This window comes from Xenopus tropicalis, chromosome 2 (assembly GCF_000004195.4).
Source record: "Xenopus tropicalis strain Nigerian chromosome 2, UCB_Xtro_10.0, whole genome shotgun sequence".
NCBI lineage: Eukaryota > Metazoa > Chordata > Amphibia > Anura > Pipidae > Xenopus > Xenopus tropicalis.
The window spans coordinates 53,991,897-54,011,196 of record NC_030678.2 but is presented as its reverse complement, the minus strand read 5'-3'; the positions used below and the strand labels follow the sequence as shown (position 1 = coordinate 54,011,196).

General features: G+C 37.8%; 1 protein-coding gene across 6 annotated transcripts in view; it reads right to left on the bottom strand.

Moving 5' to 3' along the window:
- trim33 (tripartite motif containing 33) overlaps positions 1–19,300 on the bottom strand; it is a 72,254-nt gene that overhangs the window by 14,316 nt on the left and 38,638 nt on the right. For 4 of the 6 annotated variants that reach the window (NR_164678.1, XM_018091318.2, XM_012964166.3 and 1 more), the window contains exons 4-11: positions 18,598–18,730; positions 16,297–16,413; positions 11,766–11,880; positions 7,001–7,147; positions 6,045–6,162; positions 2,762–3,003; positions 2,323–2,499; positions 826–1,029 (exon numbers count right to left, since the gene is read on the bottom strand). Coding sequence is in view for 5 of the 6 variants with exons in the window: in XM_018091318.2 (XP_017946807.2) it covers positions 826–1,029; positions 2,323–2,499; positions 2,762–3,003; positions 6,045–6,162; positions 7,001–7,147; positions 11,766–11,880; positions 16,297–16,413; positions 18,598–18,730 (1,253 nt within the window). In the remaining variant the exon portion in view is untranslated. The remainder of the gene's footprint in view (positions 1–825; positions 1,030–2,322; positions 2,500–2,761; positions 3,004–6,044; positions 6,163–7,000; positions 7,148–11,765; positions 11,881–16,296; positions 16,414–18,597; positions 18,731–19,300) is intronic. The other 2 variants (XM_012964169.3, NM_001375307.1) reach the window with 1 other exon arrangement.

Below are 19,300 nucleotides of genomic sequence, written 5' to 3'. Positions count from 1 at the left end.
TTTTTTTAAGTTTAAAGTGGACATTTTATTTCCCCTGGGTCACACTGTTGGATGCATGCACACTCCACAACTTGTTTGCAGATTTCTGTACTGTGTAAGCAAACATTTTTCAAGCTAAAATATATAAAATGGCAGCTGTGAACTCCCCTGAGGGTCGAATATATTACTAGCTTCAAATAAAATGCATAAAATTCAACATAGAAAATGTACATTGAAAACAATTTTTATTTTGCACTGCCTATTTACCCAATTTTATTTTTACATTGAACAGTTCTTTGAAAACTACATTCAGCTCTTATGGCGTTGCTCAAATACTAAAAAAACCTTTGTGCATGATAGAAATACAAAGTAATAAAAAATACATGATGACTTTTAGAATAAATTTCACAATGCTTAACTAATTATGGTTTTTACATTACTAGTGTTATACAGTTTTAATAATCCTTAGTTCTTCTGATCAATAATTTCTAATCCCTCTAGTCTTATGAAACATATATTATCAGCGGATATACAGTCTGTTCTTTTCTTTCATTTTCCAACATGTAGCACACTGTTCAAGTGGTGTTTGGTTGCTTATGGCAATTTCACATGTGCAATTTAGAACATATATTTAAAAATTAGCCCAATAAGTCCATTAATTAAACACATTGTTCAGTGAAATACACAACCATTTATTGGCTCAGAATTTAAACACAAAAAATCAAAAAACAAAACTATACCAAATGGAAAGGTACATCCCAATGCCTCATGGTACCCACTCTCCTAACGCGTTTCGCACCATTGGGTGCTTCATCAGAGGAAGTCCATTACAGTTGCCATATTTACCTGAATTGGTGGAATGTCTGGAAGAGAGGGAAGATTTTCTGGGTTTGTTACTGATGGTATAAGTTCTATAGATGTAACAGATGGGCTGGTTGGTCCACGATTTGCATTTGCCATTGTTGCGGTTGTAGGACTAGTTGGATTGATTGTGTTGTTGTGTACTGAAACAACTGGGAATGGTCCAGCATGCCCTGGGTTCGAATGCTGCTGGAATAAAAAAAAAATAAAGAAAAAGACCACGAGTAATTAGTATATTAAAAAAAAAATAAATAAGACAAAACAATATTCGCAACAAGACAACACTTAGAGGGCTGCGGTGCTCAAAAGGAACAGTATTACACATGCCTTTGACACGTGTCAAATAAGAACACAAACAACTGCACACAACCAAAGCCCAAACACTTAGGGGCCGATTCATTAAAACATGAGTTCGAATCCCGAATGGGAAAACTTCGGATTGGATACGATAATTTCTGAAGATCGCAGATATCATGAAAATGCATACGAAAAAATCGTATTAGTCACAATAATATTGTATTGGCAATACAAAAGTCACGAAATTTTCATACCGAACGATTGTTAACAGCAGCAGAACCTTTCCGAATTTTTCGTGCAAGCGTACAGAAAAGTCTTGCGGGCGCACGAAAAAGTGGCGCAAGAGCGAAAAAACTGGCGTAAATATGCTTGGAGCGTTAATAAATCTCCCCCTTAGTTATGGATGCCAATTGTATATAAAAGAGAATACGATCCCTATCACCTTGCTATTTCTGAAACATTAAAATTGAATTAAGAGATTCTCACTGCATTTTTAGCACTATTTTTTGGAATTATTGCCCAAACTCTTGTGGCTCTAAGCTGTAAAGAATGCTGCAAGCTAGAAAAGCAGCTGAAAAGGTATTGTGATCCAACCTGTAAGTTGGTCCAGATAGCAAGGTAAAAACCTATATTCCATCTTCCAAACCCCAAATAATCATAAATTATTACAAAGGAGTCAGAATCTTTCAGAATAAAAATCATGCAAATTTATGGCGCCAAATCAAACGACATTTTGCAAAAGAACAATCCATATTTCTTTGCTAGGCTGTCGAAAAAGTGGATTTCAATTTGAGAAAAATAATGAATGTGCTGGCTCTCTATTGAGAATAAATACATTTGTTTGGTAATACTCTAGGGGATGTAGGGGTTTTATAAAGGAATGTTATTTATAAAAATAATGAACAGTTTCATTTGGTTCTCCAAATGGCAACACAGACGGTTGTCTTGCTTTATATTTAAGCAAAAGATCCCAGTATTGTCTGTGATGCTAACTGATGCATAATTTTACATAAAGCATGACAATATATGTGCGCAAAACAAGAAACTGAACTGTTTTCAAGTCGATTTATACTGACTGACCTTCATGTTTTAAGGTCTTCTCTAAAACGAAAGCCTGCTTTTGCATGAGTATTCAAAACACACTAAACTGGCTATCAGTGCCAAACAAATCATTATCATATTTACTTGTCTTTGGAGATGAGGCTGCATCATTGAGTATTGGGGTCCATTATGACGAGGGATACCAGGCATCCTGGAAGCATTCTGGGCTGCATTTTGTGCCATTCTCATTTGATGTGCTTGAAATGGGCCACAGTTCATATTATTCCTTGGCATATTCTGCATGCTTATTAACCTTGGAGGCTGCAAAAGGACACAATTACCTTTACTTATAAAAAATAATTATGGTTGTGTAGAACCATTTACAAAAAATACTTGTTCCATTAATCAACTAAGGGTTACCAGTGCAGAACAGATATTCAGCCTACTTAAATACATGTATTACCACGTGTTAAGTAACTGATAGCAGTGTAACTAACTGATAGCAGCACTGAGAAGTGTAATAATTACTGACATTTACATCATTCTGGTCGAAATCACTGCCATATTTAGTGGTTGTACTTGCCTGTTGATGCATTACTTGAGGTGCAGGTGGTCTCTGATGCTGGACAGGTGGCTGGACCATCCTCATTTGAAGTTGCTGCTGTTTTTGAGCATACACCTGCTGCTGCATATGCTGGAGTCGGAGCTGAGCTAAATTAATTTGTGCGGGTGGTTTGTTTACATGGTTAACTCCTTGGGGAACTTGCCCAACTACGACATTAGGAGTAAAACCAGCAGTTGGCTTATTTTCGATTACAAGGTTACCTGGGAAGAAATAACAAGGCAACACTTACAGTAGGGTTTAGGAAGAATTATCTGAATTTCTTTAGATTAGCATTTACTTCAGAGCTTGCTAAAGCCCTATTAAAATGTAACCATAAACATAGTTTTTACATTTTGAAACCTCTAACAATATAAAAAAATATATAAAGAACTGCAGGAACTGCACTGTAGCTCCAGCCATGCATTCCTGATCAGTGATATGCTTAGACTGACTGCTCTTACCCACTGACCGGCTCCTTGGAAAGTAAAAACATTTTATAATTTATTTAGTGGGTTATGTCACAATTATAATGAATATTTAAATACCAAATAGACTGTGAAACTCACTAAATGGGAGTTGACCTTAAATGAACATAACTTTTTTTCTAATCTGTAAGTGTTAAATACAATCATAAATTATATGGTGTCAGCATAAAACGCCAAAACCATAGATTATACTGTCTAGGGGGCAATGTTCCCCAACCAGTTGCTCGCAAGCAACATGTTGCTCACCAACCTCTTGGATTTTTCTCCCATTTGCCTGGAGTTCCTGGCCTAGAGGCAAGTTTTGGGTTCATAAAAACCAGGTGTATTTCCAAACAGAGCCAGTTTAAACAGGGGCTACCAAATAGCAATCTTAGCACTTATTTGGCACCTCCATGAACTTTTATGATGCTTGTGTTGCTCTCCAAGTCTTTTTACATTTGACTGTGGGTCACGAGTAAGAAAGGTTGGGGACCCCTGGTCTAGGGTTTCTATTTGATCTATGGCATGCATTTATTAGCAATAAGTCACAGAAGCAAAGAGAAGCTAGTACAAAAACAGTTAAAAGGAGAAGGAAAGTTACAAGCACTATGACTCAGGATAACAGATAATGGGGATGGGACATCAAAAAAACAAAAATCAGTATACATATCCTCAAAAGTAGAAAAAAAGAAAACATCAGGGAAAATCAGAGCATAGGAATGAAACCATTATCTTTGTGTTTAAAGAAACAAGAACCCTCTAAAAGCACAAAGTTATATACCTACCCATTAGGGGACCCACAGTGCTGTTGAAAATTCTAAAAGCCTAAGGAGTAGACTACCAGACTCCCGAAGCTGCCTATCCAGCGTACAGAAAAAAAAGTAAACTAGACTAATACTGAAGAGCCAGTAGAGGGACCAGTGGGAATGTGGTATCTCCCTCCTTCTGCTGGGTTAAATAATAAAAAAGGCACCAGCTAGAAACAGAATATCTAGCTACCTGGTAGACAAGGATTGTGCCCATCTATATTGAATTTATCCACTACCTTATGAACTACCTAATTAACTGTTTTTTTTTTTTTTTAAGTGCCTTATGATATCTGGAATGTTACTGCTATGTTGTTGTTAATATTATGAAGAATTCTGGGGGTTGGAAGAAAAATATTTTTTATACAGAGCTCATTATCAATATTATAACTATATTTACAGGGGGAGGTAGCAGGAGTAAAATACAACAATGTGTCAGTTTGTTCCTAAAAAAAGACATATACTGCCCATTTAAAGTGACATTATGCATGCAATGGCATCATTCACCTACTGTTGGAAGCTACTGAGGAGTGCAACACCAGTAAAACCTTGGCGTAAAACCAGTAAAAACACGTATTTAATTGGTGCGCCACATCCATCCATATTTACACAAGCTCCATTTTTATTGTTTATTTCCATTGCACGATCTACTTGTGTCATATTGGGGCTTTACCGTTCATTTAAATACAAAAGGACTCTCTATGGACTGAACCTTGTCCCAGAGCAGTTAAACCAGAACGCCAAACTTTAAAAACCAGAAGTATTCTTTCATTAGTCTGCCTGCAGTTGTATATTGCTAGTACAGCAACAAATAAAAATGGATGTAACACTCTTTACTTTTTCTAAAGGAAGTTGATTTGGGGAAAAGCATATGTGCTTTTCTTTTAGTGTTCCGCATATGTAGTTTTACTTCTTCTATTTAGGTTTTTCATTCTTACTAGGGGAGAATGGAACCTAACCAAGCGTTTGTATTAGGGAACTTGAATGAACAAGTAAATAAGACGAAGTACAATGAAACTTTAACACAGACATCTGCATTACACTACAATTCTGTAAATTCAGTTATCCTACATACCTCATTAGAATAGGTTGTGCTAAAGTACCTGTTAAAGAGATACTGACACCAGAAATGAAACCTTTTTGACATCTATCATAACATTGTCTTTGCATGAGCTTTAAAATTTTGGCATAAAAGTATTTGCTGATGCTTTTCCATTCCTTATCTGATCCCCTATGTTCTTCTATGAGGGGGTGGCCATATTTGTGCAGCAGTAGGCTGTTACTATTAGAAGCTATAACTGACAGGCGGAGAAGAGACAGTCAGGTTGGCAAAAAAGTCAGGTTTATAAACTTCAAGAAACAATTACATACAAAAGCAACCCTAACAGTGAAAAAAGATCAACATGACCTTTAGGTAACTTTTTAAGTAGATTCATAACTTGAAAAGTCATTTTTTTGTGTCAGTATCACTTTAATACAAGCACATTTACCTTTGATATAGCATTAGACATTGGTGTAGCAACAACTTTCTGTTTAAGGGTCACAAACCTTTCAATTCATAAATTTAGAAGATATGGATATTTAAAATGTAATTTTAAAATTAAATTTAAGGGGACAGTATCCTTCCCTTCCTTCCCATTTAACACCAACCCCCAAAATCCATCACTTCAAAATGAAAGAACGTGAGGGAAGAGTTCAGATAATTTTTAGGTTTTGTTTTTAACATAAGCCCAACTGAATGAGCTGTCAAAAAAGGTTAGTATTTTTTTCTTTAAAAGGTTGAATAGAGATATTTTTGAAATTGCTGTAGGATAATGTAATGCTGTTGCCGTGCCAACAGCATGGCAGCTACCAATCAATCTGCAGTGAACAAATACTCGAGACACACAAATCTTTGATGCCTTTTTAAAAGGAAATACATGGGAGAATTATTCAACAAATGAAATGCAATTTTCTAGCAGACCTATGCGAAACAAATAAATTAAATCTTACCTAAATTTACAACATTCTTTGCCCAAAAAGTTGGGTCACAATGAAATCTTACTGCCCCATTGGCTGCTGGGACAGGGTCACAACGTGCCTTTAAGATATGACGTAACTGAAAAGTGATCTGAAAAGAAACATTTAAAATGTATTTTAAAAACACAAAACATAGCGTTAACGTAAATTATATGGCTGTACACATTTAAAAACCTATAATATTGCAACAATTATCGGGGGAAAAAATGTTTATCCAGAAAATACAGAAGTAGTATTTTAAGCAAACAAAACTTATTTTTCAGTGATTTAATAACTGGGGTTTTTAATGTTTAAATGTATTTTAGTAGCTGTAAGGTATAGTTTATTATTACAGAAAAATCTTATCTGGAAACACTAGGTGCCAAACGTTCCAGATATTGAATCCAATACCTGTATTTCAAGTGGGCTTGGTACAGGTATGGGATCCCTTATCCAGAAACCTGTTATCCAGAAAGTTCCGAATTACGGAAAGGCTATCTCCCATAGACTCCATTATAAGCAAATAATTCAAATTTTTAAAAATGATTCCCTTTTTCTCTATAATAATAATAATAATAATAATAATAATAATAAAACAGTACATTGCACTTGATCCCAACTAAGATATAATTACCCCTTATTAGGGCACAACAATTCTATTGGGTTTATTCAATATTTAAATATTTTTTAATAGACTTAAGTTATGGAGATCCAAATTACAGAAAGATCCCTTATCCGGAAAACCCCAGGTCCCAAGCATTCTGGATAACAGGTCCCATACCTGTATTAGGAAGTAATGGCCAGGGATGCACTGAACCAATTGCCTAAATTAAGCCATAAACAAATCCTAAACAAAAGCTTTAACTTAACAGATTTTTTGTTCCAGAAAGATACATTTTTTAAAAGGAATGCTGAATTACATTCATATGGAGGAAGCATAGTGTACATACCAAGCGTTTGCTGTACAGTAAGGCTGTGCTGCTGCCACTTGCAATAGCCCAGTTAGTGAAGGTCATGACATGCTTTATTTGCCGTGAGAGACCAGTGATATCATTTTGCTGCTGTACAAGTTTAATCTGCCGTTCTTTTGTAACACTCTGAAGAGTTAAAAAAAGAAAAAGAAAAAATTAGTTTTATTCTACATTGCCTGTACTGTAAGTGAATGCAAACTTGTGTGTGTGTGAGGCCATAATATGCAAGGTACAGTGGCTTGCAAAAGTATTTGGCCCCCTTGAACTTTTCCACATTTTGTCACATTACAGCCACAAACATGAATCAATTTTATTGGAATTCCACGTGAAAGACCAATACAAAGTGGTGTACACGTGAGAAGTGGAACGAAAATCATACATGATTCCAAACATTTTTTACAAATAAATAACTGCAAAGTGGGGTGTGCGTAATTATTCAGCCCCCTGAGTCAATACTTTGTAGAACCACCTTTTACTGCAATTACAGCTGCCAGGCTTTTAGGGTATGTCTCTACCAGCTTTGCACATCTACAGACTGAAATCCTTGCCCTTTCTTCTTTGCAAAAGAGCTCCAGCTCAGTCAGATTAGATGGACAGAGTTTGTGAACAGCAGTTTTCAGATCTTGCCACAGATTCTCGATTGGATTTAGATCTGGACTTTGACTGGGCCATTCTAACACATGGATGTGTTTTGTTTTAAACCATTCCATTGTTGCCCTGGCTTCATGTTTAGGGTCGTTGTCCTGCTGGAAGGTAAACCTCTGCCCCAGTCTCAAGTATTTTGCAGACTCCAAGAGGTTTTCTTCCAAGATTGCCCTGTACTTGGCTCCATCCATCTTCCCATCAACTCTGACCAGCTTCCCTGTCCCTGGTGAAGAGAAGCACCCCCAGAGCATGATGCTGCCACCACCATATTTGACAGTGGGGATGGTGTGTTCAGAGTGATGTGCAGTGTTAGTTTTCCGCCACACATAGCGTTTTGCATTTTGGCCAAAAAGTTCCATTTTGGTCTCATCTGACCAGAGCACCTTCTTCCACATGTTTGCTGTGTCCCACACATGGCTTGTGGCAAACTGCAAACGGGACTTCTTATGGTTTTCTGTTAACAATGGCTTTCTTCTTGCCACTCTTCCATAAAGGCCAACTTTGTGCAGTGCACGACTAATAGTTGTCCTATGGACAGATTCCCCCACCTGAGCTGTAGATCTCTGCAGCTCGTCCAGAGTCACCATGGGCCTCTTGGCTGCATTTCTGATCAGCGCTCTCCTTGTTCGGCCTGTGAGTTTAGGTGGACGGCCTGTCTTGGTAGGTTTACAGTTGTGCCATTCTCCTTCCATTTCTGAATGATCGGTGGAACAGTGCTCCGTGGGATGTTCAAGGCTTTGGAAATCTTTGTAGCCTAAGCCTGCTTTAAATTTCTCAATAACTTTATCCCTGACCTGTCTGGTGTGTTTTTTGGACTTCATGGTGTTGTTGCTCCCAATATTCTCTTAGACAACCTCTGAGGCCGTCACAGAGCAGCTGTATTTGTACTGACATTAGATTACACACAGGTGCACTCTATTTAGTCATTAGCACTCATCAGGCAATGTCTATGGGCAACTGACTGCACTCAGACCAAAGGGGGCTGAATAATTATGCACACCCCACTTTGCAGTTATTTATTTGTAAAAAAATGTTTGGAATCATGTATGATTTTTGTTCCACTTCTCACGTGTACACCACTTTGTATTGGTCTTTCACATGGAATTCCAATAAAATTGATTCATGTTTGTGGCTGTAATGTGACAAAATGTGGAAAAGTTCAAGGGGGCCGAATACTTTTGCAAGCCACTGTATATTATGCCCTTTGGAACTTATTGGGGAAATGTTAAATATCTGCTGACTGACTTCCCCAACATAAGCATATCAGCTGCAACAGTAGGGAAACATTTACTCCTTTCACATTTGTTCTAAAAATTGTTTTGGGAATACATGGAATGTGAGTCTCTCTCCAGGATTGGGACATACCTAAGCAATTTTGCTCAGATATGGGTTTGTTTGAATCTTTGGTCTTCATTGGCTGCATTGAATCTAAATTATGACACACAGATACATTGTGGATCTGCCCCCTCTAGAGATTTTGGAGCACTTTTTTTTTTTTCTTGAAAAGAAAGGTGATAGCAGCAGAGAAGATTTTCATGATAAAAAAAAAAGTCTGCTATAAGAATCTGTGTTAAGGTGCCCATACACTATAAGATTGGCTCGCTTGGCAATGTCGCCTACGGGTGGGCGATATCGGGTAGCAAGTACCTTAAAAAAAAAATTGCGGCCATGGGGCAGTTGGTTCGGGGACCACACCAACGAGGCGATGCGGTCCCCGATCCGACTGGATTTTCTAACCTGGCCCATCGACATCTAGTCAATTTCAGGCCAGATATTGGTCGGCCACAGCCCGCTCGGTTCTGCCCATACGCGGGCCGATTAGCTGCCAATATCGGCCGCTATAATCGGCCAGTGTATGGGGACCTTTACAGTTAATAATACAGAAATGACTGAAGAATACATTATGGGCTTTGATTTTATTTTTAAGAATGTTTATTAAAAGTGTAGCATACAGAAAGTCCTGAGCAAATTCAAGGGGGGGGGATCAAAATTTGTTAACACCACAGCAAGGTTTTCTTTTAACTTACAAATATGATTGTTTTTGGCAAAGATCGGTTGGCAGACTGGCCATGAATGCAGAAATCAGACAGGAAAATTCTTTGTTACTGCTTGTTTTGAAACATTCATAGTACATTCATGGACACAAGTCATGAAAATCATATGAAATGTTGAATTTTAAAGGGGGCCTGTCACCATAAAAAATAATTGCAAATTCTTTTCTACTTGTCATGCAAAATAAACTGTTTTCTTCAAACTTGGAATTCACATTCACAGCCAGCAACCTGACAGGCACCAATTTGTAGGCACTGCTATTGGGAAAAACACTGCATCATCCCAAAATCATTTTTTTTCCAGAATGAGGGACCTGATGCCCATAACACAGTTATAGATTGTGAGGAAGGAGGGGGAATGAAGAGTGCAGTGGCATCTAGGAAGTACAAAATGCGAAATTAACTGCCTGGCCTGCTTCCATGCCTGAGGCAGAGTGGTGGGGCATGCAATATATTATTGACAGTTTATTCCCTTGGAAAAGCCACATGAATCTAAACTTCTCTTCTGCTCAAATCTAGAGAGCTAATGCTGCACACAAACTCACAGCACATACTTTCCTGAAAACATATACTTAGTTTTATTCAACAGCTAGAAAGAAATGCTTTGAAAAAACAGAAATTGTGGGATCCTATTGATTCCTGTAGTTGATAGGAAAGTGCCAATATCGCTTTAGCCATTTTTGTCAACCATAAACTACACAACACACACAAAAGAATAATCTTCACAGCAATAGTTTCCTGTCTAAAAGCATTTTCTTACTTCACTAGTCATTGGCCACATACCAATCATGGAACACAAATGATTTATGTTCTCAGAATAATTTGAGCCATTACACAGGGAAAATAGCACATGCAAAGAAACCAAGAGCTGCTACCAAACAGTTCCTCTTAAATGAAAACTATATCCCCAAACAATGTAGGTCTTTATAAAAAAAATATATTGCATAAAACAGCTCATATGTAAAACCCTGCTTCATCTAAATAATCCAGTTTCATAAAAATATACTTTTTTTAGTAGTATGTGCCACTGGGTAATTTCTTGGGTAAAGAACTAAAAGCTGCCCCTTGGGATCATATGATTAACGGCACACACAAACAAGTTAGGTCGTGTCAGCCAATGCAGGGCTCTGTCTTTTACTCTCAACACTTCTTCCTGTTTCAGTTAGAGCTGCATTATTTCTGGTCATGTAATCTCACACAGATGATCACAAAAGGGTGGCTCAAGGGAAAAGATGTAAAAAGGGTGATATTTATTGATATTTAGATTCTAGTTTTGTAAGATTATTTCATAGAACACATCATTCTGAAGGTATAGTTTTCCTTTAAAGAGTCTCACAAAACTTTTCACACAAACTGCAGATGAAACATGGTTTAGTTAATACAGAATTAAGCTTACATTTGCTTAAAAGAATACAATATATGTACTGTAATTGTCCAGAGATCATAGCCAAAGAGTACAAAAAGAGAAACTGTTATGCAGAAACAATGGAAAATAAATGCAAAAACCTGATATCTATAAAGCCCCTCACAGGAAGGCCATCACCCAAAGAGGGGCATTTAGGCATTTAAGGAAGACTTTTCTGGACATGGACCAAGCCCACACTCATCACTGCCAGATGGCAGTGGAACAGCATTCATCACTTTAAAATCTGCATTGCTACTGCTCCAGTCCAATGGCAGCTGCCTTTACACAAAATCGAGCCAATGCCAGGTATTGGGCATGGGGATGTTAGGCATTTGTGTACAATTGCTTATCTATTCTCCTGACACATCATTTCACTACGGGCATTGCATGCAAAAGTTATTTTTGAAAGAGATGTACTTCTGGCTCTACCTAATTTTATGGATTTTTTTTTTTTTTTTTATTAAACATGATTTGTGGTTTAAGTTTTTTGCAGATTAGAGACAAAAAAAAGAAAGAAAAACAGTACATATTCCAAGCATACTAAGTCTCTGAGCAATGCAAGTTAAATATTTTCTTTATATTTGCACACTAGCAGACTAAACTGTGAATAATAAATTGAATGCAAAGCAAATATTCATATTACCTCCAACTGCTGCAGAAGAGATTTGCCCTTCTTATTAATTTCATTTATTAAAGTGAAAATTGCCACTTTAATTTCCTGTTCCACGCGTTTATTGGTTTCATTTACTTCTTTTATCCTATAAAGTACAAGAAAGAAACAAGAATGCACTAGACATAAAATTTGGAATTATAGAACAGCTTTAATGTAGCTTAAAGATTTTCCTAAAGAACTGTGCATGCTGCAGGTTATAATGTATGCAGGCACATGGTACAGACTGAGAAAATCTAAAGATTTATTTTCACAATGGAGGCCACCGAAATCCACTAGGGATCATTTTGTAGTGTGCAAAGTCGAATTTCATAAGCAATCTGTGTGTTTTTACCATTAATCTAGCACTACTACAGCCTCCAGGATGCAATGTAAATTAATTGCAGGTGATGATTGCAGGTAATGAGTGACGTTATACATGCACATTAGATTACATTGCGCTGAAAATTGGCATCACTTCCGGCATTCTCCATCAAAGGCAATCTGCACCTTAATTCTTCAGGCACAAGTTCCCTTGGCAACTGATGAAAGGTGCTGCGGAAACCCTGAAGCTATCATCACTTTTAAGGGTCAATAGGTGCACTTTTCAAACAAACGGGTGCTCAGCACAATTATGTGAAAGCTTTAAAGGGGTGGTTCACCTTTAGGTTAACTTTAAATATGTTATAGAATGGCCTATTAGCAACTTTTTAAGTGTACGTTATTTTTTATTTTGTATAGTTTTTGAATTATCTGCATCCTATTGTGACTCTTTCCAGCATTTTAATTGGGGGTCACTGACACCAGTAGCAAAAAACTATTACTCTGTGAGGCTAGTTGCTACATTAAATTGGACCCTATGAACCAGATACAGTGGAGGAAATAATTATTTGACCCCTCACTGATTTTGTAAGTTTGTCCAATGACAAAGAAATGAAAAGTCTCAGAACAGTATCATTTCAATGGTAGGTTTATTTTAACAGTGGCAGATAGCACATCAAAAGGAAAATCGAAAAAATAACTTTAAATAAAAGATAGCAACTGGTTTGCATTTCATTGAGTGAAATAAGTTTTTGAACCCTCTAACAAAAAAAGACTTAATACTTAGTGGAAAAACCCTTGTTTGCAAGCACAGAGGTCAAACGTTTCTTGTAATTGATGACCAAGTTTGCGCACATTTTAGGAGGAATGTTGGTCCACTCCTCTTTGCAGATCATCTCTAAATCCCTAAGGTTTCGAGGCTGTCTCTGTGCAACTCTGAGCTTGAGCTCCCTCCATAGGTTTTCTATTGGATTAAGGTCCGGAGACTGACTAGGCCACTCCATGACCTTAATGTGCTTCTTCTTGAGCCACTCCTTTGTTGCCTTTGCTGTATGTTTTGGGTCATTGTCGTGCTGGAACACCCATCCACGACCCATTTTCAGTTTCCTGGCAGAGGGAAGGAGGTTGTCGTTCAGGATTTCACGATACATGGCTCCGTCCATTTTCCCGTTAATGCGAATAAGTTGTCCTGTGCCCTTAGCAGAAAAACACCCCCAAAGCAAAATGTTTCCACCCCCATGCTTGACGGTGGGGACGGTGTTTTGGGGGTCATAGGCAGAATTTTTCTTCCTCCAAACACAGCGAGTTGAGTTAATGCCAAAGAGCTCTATTTTGGTCTCATCAGACCACAGCACCTTCTCCCAGTCACTCACAGAATCATTCAGGTGTTCATTGGCAAACTTCAGACGGGCCTGCACATGTGCCTTCTTGAGCAGGGGGACCTTGCGAGCCCTGCAGGATTTTAATCCATTGCGGTGTAATGTGTTTCCAATGGTTTTCTTGGTGACTGTGGTCCCTGCTAATTTGAGGTCATTAACTAACTCCTCCCGTGTAGTTCTAGGATGCTTTTTCACCTTTCTCAGAATCATTGACACCCCACGAGGTGAGATCTTGCGTGGAGCCCCAGAGCGAGGTCGATTGATGGTCATTTTGTGCTCCTTCCATTTTCGAACAATCGCACCAACAGTTGTCACCTTCTCTCCCAGCTTCTTGCTAATGGTTTTGTAGCCCATTCCAGCCTTGTGCAGGTCTACAATTTTGTCTCTGACATCCTTGGACAGCTCTTTGGTCTTTCCCATGTTGGAGAGTTTGGAGTCTGCTTGATTGATTGATTCTGTGAGGTTGACTAATTGAGTAGAAGTGTCTAACCACTCTGTGGGAGCCAGAACTTTCAATGGTTGGTAGGGGTTCAAAGACTTATTTCACTCAATGAAATGCAAACCAGTTGCTATCTTTTATTTAAAGTTATTTTTTCGATTTTCCTTTTGATGTGCTATCTGCCACTGTTAAAATAAACCTACCATTGAAATGATACTGTTCTGAGACTTTTCATTTCTTTGTCATTGGACAAACTTACAAAATCAGTGAGGGGTCAAATAATTATTTCCTCCACTGTAGCTGCCAAAATTCATAATGGGAAAGCTGCTGAAGAGAAAGTTAAATAATTTAAAAAATGCAAACAAAAGTCCAGGACTGGATGGTATTCATCACCGGGGCATTCATAACGAAGCTTAGTGCTGTGGTTTGGCACACTTAATTTTTCAGGATTCATTGAGGTCTGGCATGGTGCAGAGAGACTGGCGAATTGCTAATGTGGTGCCGTTATTTAAAGAGAGATCCTGTTCTCAGCCTAAAAACTATAGATAAGGCATTTGATAAAGTAACTCACAGAAATTCAATGATAAAATTGAGGAATATTGGCCTAGAACATAATATTTGTACTTGGATAGAAAACTGGCTGAAGGATAGATTACAAAGATTGGTTGCAAATGGAACATTTTCTAATTGGGCCAGTTTTCGTTGTGGAGTACTGCAGGGGTTAGTCCTTGTTCCTTTAAAAGGAGAAGGAAAGGCTAATAAAGAGTTAATCTCAAGCTGGAGGCATACCTTCAGTTGTCTCAATAGTGGCCTTAAGTCTCCCTATATTTCGCCTGTTCAGATGATCAGAAGCCAAACAGGAAGAAAAAACGCTGAGCTGTGTAAAGAAAGTTCCCATAATGCCTCACTCCTGCACAGACACCCAGACCAGGGGGCTGATTTACTAAGACACGATTTCGAATCCGAATTGGAAAAATTCCGATTGGAAACGAACATTTTGCGACTTTTTCGTATTTTTTGCGATTTTTTCGGCGTCTTTACGATTTTTGCGTAAAAACGCGAGTTTTTCGTAGCCATTACGAAAGTTGCGCAAAGTCGCAATTTTTTCGTAGCATTAACACTTGCGCGCAAAGTCGCGCCTTTTTCGTAGCGTTAAAACTTAAAAGGCGCGACGTTTCGCGCAAGTTTTAACGCTACGAAAAAATCGCGACTTTGTGCAACTTTCGTAATGGCTACGAAAAACTCGCGTTTTTACGCAAAAATCGTAAAGACGCAGAAAAACTCGCGTTTTTACGCAAAAATCGTAAAGACGCCGAAAAAAATCGCAAAAAATACGAAAAAGTCGTAAAGATGCCGAAAAAAAATCGCAAAATTACCGATCATTACGAAAAAAATGCAATCGGACACATTCGGCCCGTTCGTGGGTTAGTAAATGTGCCCCCAAGTGTACATGCTCAGTTAGTAAGACTATGAGTCAGCTTCCTGCCGATTGGCTCAGATTCACATTCCTGGGGGGGGGGGGGGGGGCGAGTTCTTAGCATTCTTGAGGGAGGGGGGAGCAGCAACAGAGAGGAGAGAGCTGAAAGCTGCATGCCTCTGGCAGAGGAAAACAGACACAACTAATCTTTTTACAGAGAACTCAGTGCAGCAGTGCTTATGGCTGTATTTACATAGACCTTTCTGATAAAGCTTAGTTTTTACCTTTCTTTCTCCTTTAAAAACTATCAGCGCACCAGAGGCAACTGCCCATCTGGGTTGTAAATAACATGCCCCTCCCCTGAACAAACAGGCAACACTCCCTTCTGGTTTCTTAGTTGTGATTACAACACTATTTGGGGGTATGTGAGGTAAGAAACAAGCCTTTAGCCAAGTTAAACAATGAAATTTACATTTACTGCACATTAAAGAAGTCAAGATTTTTTATAGGTAAAATTCATAGAATTAAGCTAGAAATCTTAACTCTAGTATTTTGGGGTTGTGTACTATCCCGTGGCCACCAAAGCTCTTTAGCAGTAAAGATCTGTCTCCAAAGATTGCCCCCCCCCCCACCAGTAGATCTCCATCTCCATATTATGTGCTGAGGTCAATTATCTCAACATAGGCCATGACTCACAATATACAGCAGTTACAATAGAAATTCACAATACAAGGTGGCGGATTAATAATACAATCATATACATGCCAGCATAGAAACCACTATTTTCTACATCAGATTTATGAGGCCTGTAGCGTCACAAAAATACGGAAAAAATACCAGCATAAAAACCCCATCAATTAGAATTGATTATGAGCCCTTTAGCATCAGCCATCACAAGTACATGGATTAAAATTCATAATTTCGTTGCTCTCAATAGCAAAACTAAACTTTTAATAAATTAAAGATTACCTGTTTTGAACCTGAGTAGCAGCAAAATGTACATAGTTCTTCTTTTCTAGAAGCTTGGCAAGTAAGTTTTCAATAGCACCTTTCTGGTTTTGAAAAGCCTCTTCCAGAAACTGATACCTTTTAAAAGATAAAGGTGTTTTTACATGATTTAACAAATGCAGGAATTCCATCAAACTGTGACACCTCTTTTAAATACAGTATATAGCTAATTGCAGATATCCTAATTCTTTAAATGGGCATTATGTAGGTTAATCATAGATTTTATAAGTATTCGTATGAGTAATTGTCTTGGTCTTATGTATGACTTTTCATACTGAAGAAACAAGGTTACACCTATAACAGTACTGTAGAAGTTAGGTAAAGGCTTTCGTACGAATCCTCGGCAACGGCACCTAAATAACTAAGCACTATAAATAAAGAGGTCAATGACACAAACCCAGGGTCTGATTTCAAAAGAAGGCCTGCAATTACTAAATTGATGAGAAAGGTCCTTGTATAAATAGTTATTTCTCTGTGTCTTGTAGAAGAGATTCTTCTACAAGTTGTCATTGGTAGCCTTGCCCATTAACTGACAACATATTACAATGAGGCTGTTATTGGATTTAGCATACCCTTTTCATATAATTATAATCTCTGGATATTGGAATCTGCCCAAACAACAAAGTCCTTGGACTATACCTGCGTCTCTGTAATCTTCCAGGGAAGCAGAAACTTATCTCTGTGATTAAAGACCCCTGTATTTTCCTTTTGCCTCAGCTACCCCAATCAAATTTTTTAGGTAAAGATCTGCTTGAAAGAAACCACATCAACCACAGAGAGGAAACCTATGACACTAAGACACTGGCATTACAGAATCACCCAGGAGCTCAACGACCAATGCAAAAAAAGAGGGATAAAAAGAGTCCCTTGTTAGTGGGAATCTGCATTTAGCCAACAGTCCACCTGACATTGTCTTGACTTCCATCCACAATTCTATGGAAAACATGAATAGCTTTCCCAGTAGTTGTGGGGAAGCAGTGACAGGCAGGTGGGATCGTTTCACTTGCAAACCTTTTTGCCCTAAGCAATCTGGAAGTCCAAATAACCCTTTTTACCAGTAAGCCTTAGTTTGAAAAATTCTTTTGCTGTTTTACAGACTATTTAAAAGAACCAAACTGCCATACAGCTTAGAAGGAAGACCAGAAATCGATGGGTAAATCCTGTCTTCCCTCATCAAAACTATATACAGTAAAAAAAAGCTTGATTTCTTTAAATTGGAGACATTTTACTATAGTGCCCGAAAGTTAATTACAATTGTTTTGTGTTCTAATTGGCACTGTAATTTTTAAACCCTTCCTAAATGCACTAATTGTGCTGCCAAGTTGAAATATTACTGCAGTTGCAAGTAATGTACAACATACATCATCATGAAAGAACAATGTACCTTATTAGTGTTTAAAAATACATTGACAATAATAATTTATGACTAGGTAAACAATGTATCAAACAATGCAAAAGGCTTTTCTTACCAGTACTTGTGGAACATACATACACTGACATTAACTAATAACTATTAAGCAGGGCAGCATTGTGGTGGTTAAGTTTTCATTTCAGTAAGTGTCCTGTCTGATATGGTTTGTATGTCCTCCCAGTGATGGGTCAGTTTTCGCCAGGTACACTAGTTTTGACCCACACTCAAAAAAACTACAGGAAGGTTAACTAGTTTCTAATAAGTATTTGTGCGATAGGGGACCTAGATTGTAAGGTCCTTTGGGACAGGGACTGATGAGAATGATGTGTAATTTCTGATAGATCTGTGAAATACTACTACTTTAAAGACGGCCACAAACAAACACCATCCCTAGTGTCTTACATTAGGTATAAGCATACACTGCAATGCCATTTATGCCTAGCTCAACCTTTTAGGCATATGTCTCTAGAATGAATTTCTAAACAATAAATGTTGCTAGAACGTAACCAATTCGTACTCACAAACACTAGCTAGTACTGTGGGTGATGGGGACAGGACTGCAGATAGATGTGCTGGTTCACATTAGTAATGCCCTCAGAGCAATCACTGGTACCAGATGAAACTCTGTCTTGGACAAAAAATTTTGTAAAATAGTAATCTTTGGCTTACATATTCAAACTAACTGACCTCCTATGATGAATTTCTCAGCCAAACTGTCCCATAGATGTATATCCTGAAATGGCCCAGTCAGTCCTGATCTTGAACCAAATAAGACTCTATGGCACATTGTTAGACACGCCAAAAGTCCAATATTCACCAAAAAAATATATTAATCTTTATCTCATAGTTACCTGTGTTCCTTGTGCTCTAGTAACTGACAGTCTCTGCATGTCAGTCTATCACACGTTTCGCAAAATAGTTTGAGTTGCTCTTGTTTGTGAACCGGACAAAAAACTGGACGTTGACCTGAAGCTCCCACTGATTCTAGATAAAGATAAAATATGCATGGAATGAGAATTGCTTTAAATTTTGGACAAGCATTCATTTTAGAAATAAAATACCTTTCAAATAACGATAGACAAATAGAGTTTTTTTTATTGCCCATACAACTGCACATAATATACATGCTATTTATCACAGTAAAATTATAATATCCCCAAAGCAGTAATGGTCACATATAGAGAGGTCTATCTTTCACAATTCCTCTCAAGGAGGGGGGGAAAAAAAAAAAAAAAGGAATTTTCTACATTGTACACAGAATATTCCTTCAGTTACCCTTGTAAAAGTGTGGAGACACAATAACGTTAACAACCAACATATGTTTTCAACAAGTTTTTGCTATTGTTTTAGTTATTTTTTAACAGTGGAAGAAAGGAGTAAAGGAGTACCAATGGGATTAACGTACTCCCTGACGCATCAATTAATGAAATATTCCCTACTCTTCTGTTCTATCAAACATAACAGATGAACTGGCGTTCTTTACAGAAATGCTTAAAAACAACTGTCATTCCAGGGCGCAGTGCTACATTATTAAAGAAAACTAGACTTTTAAAC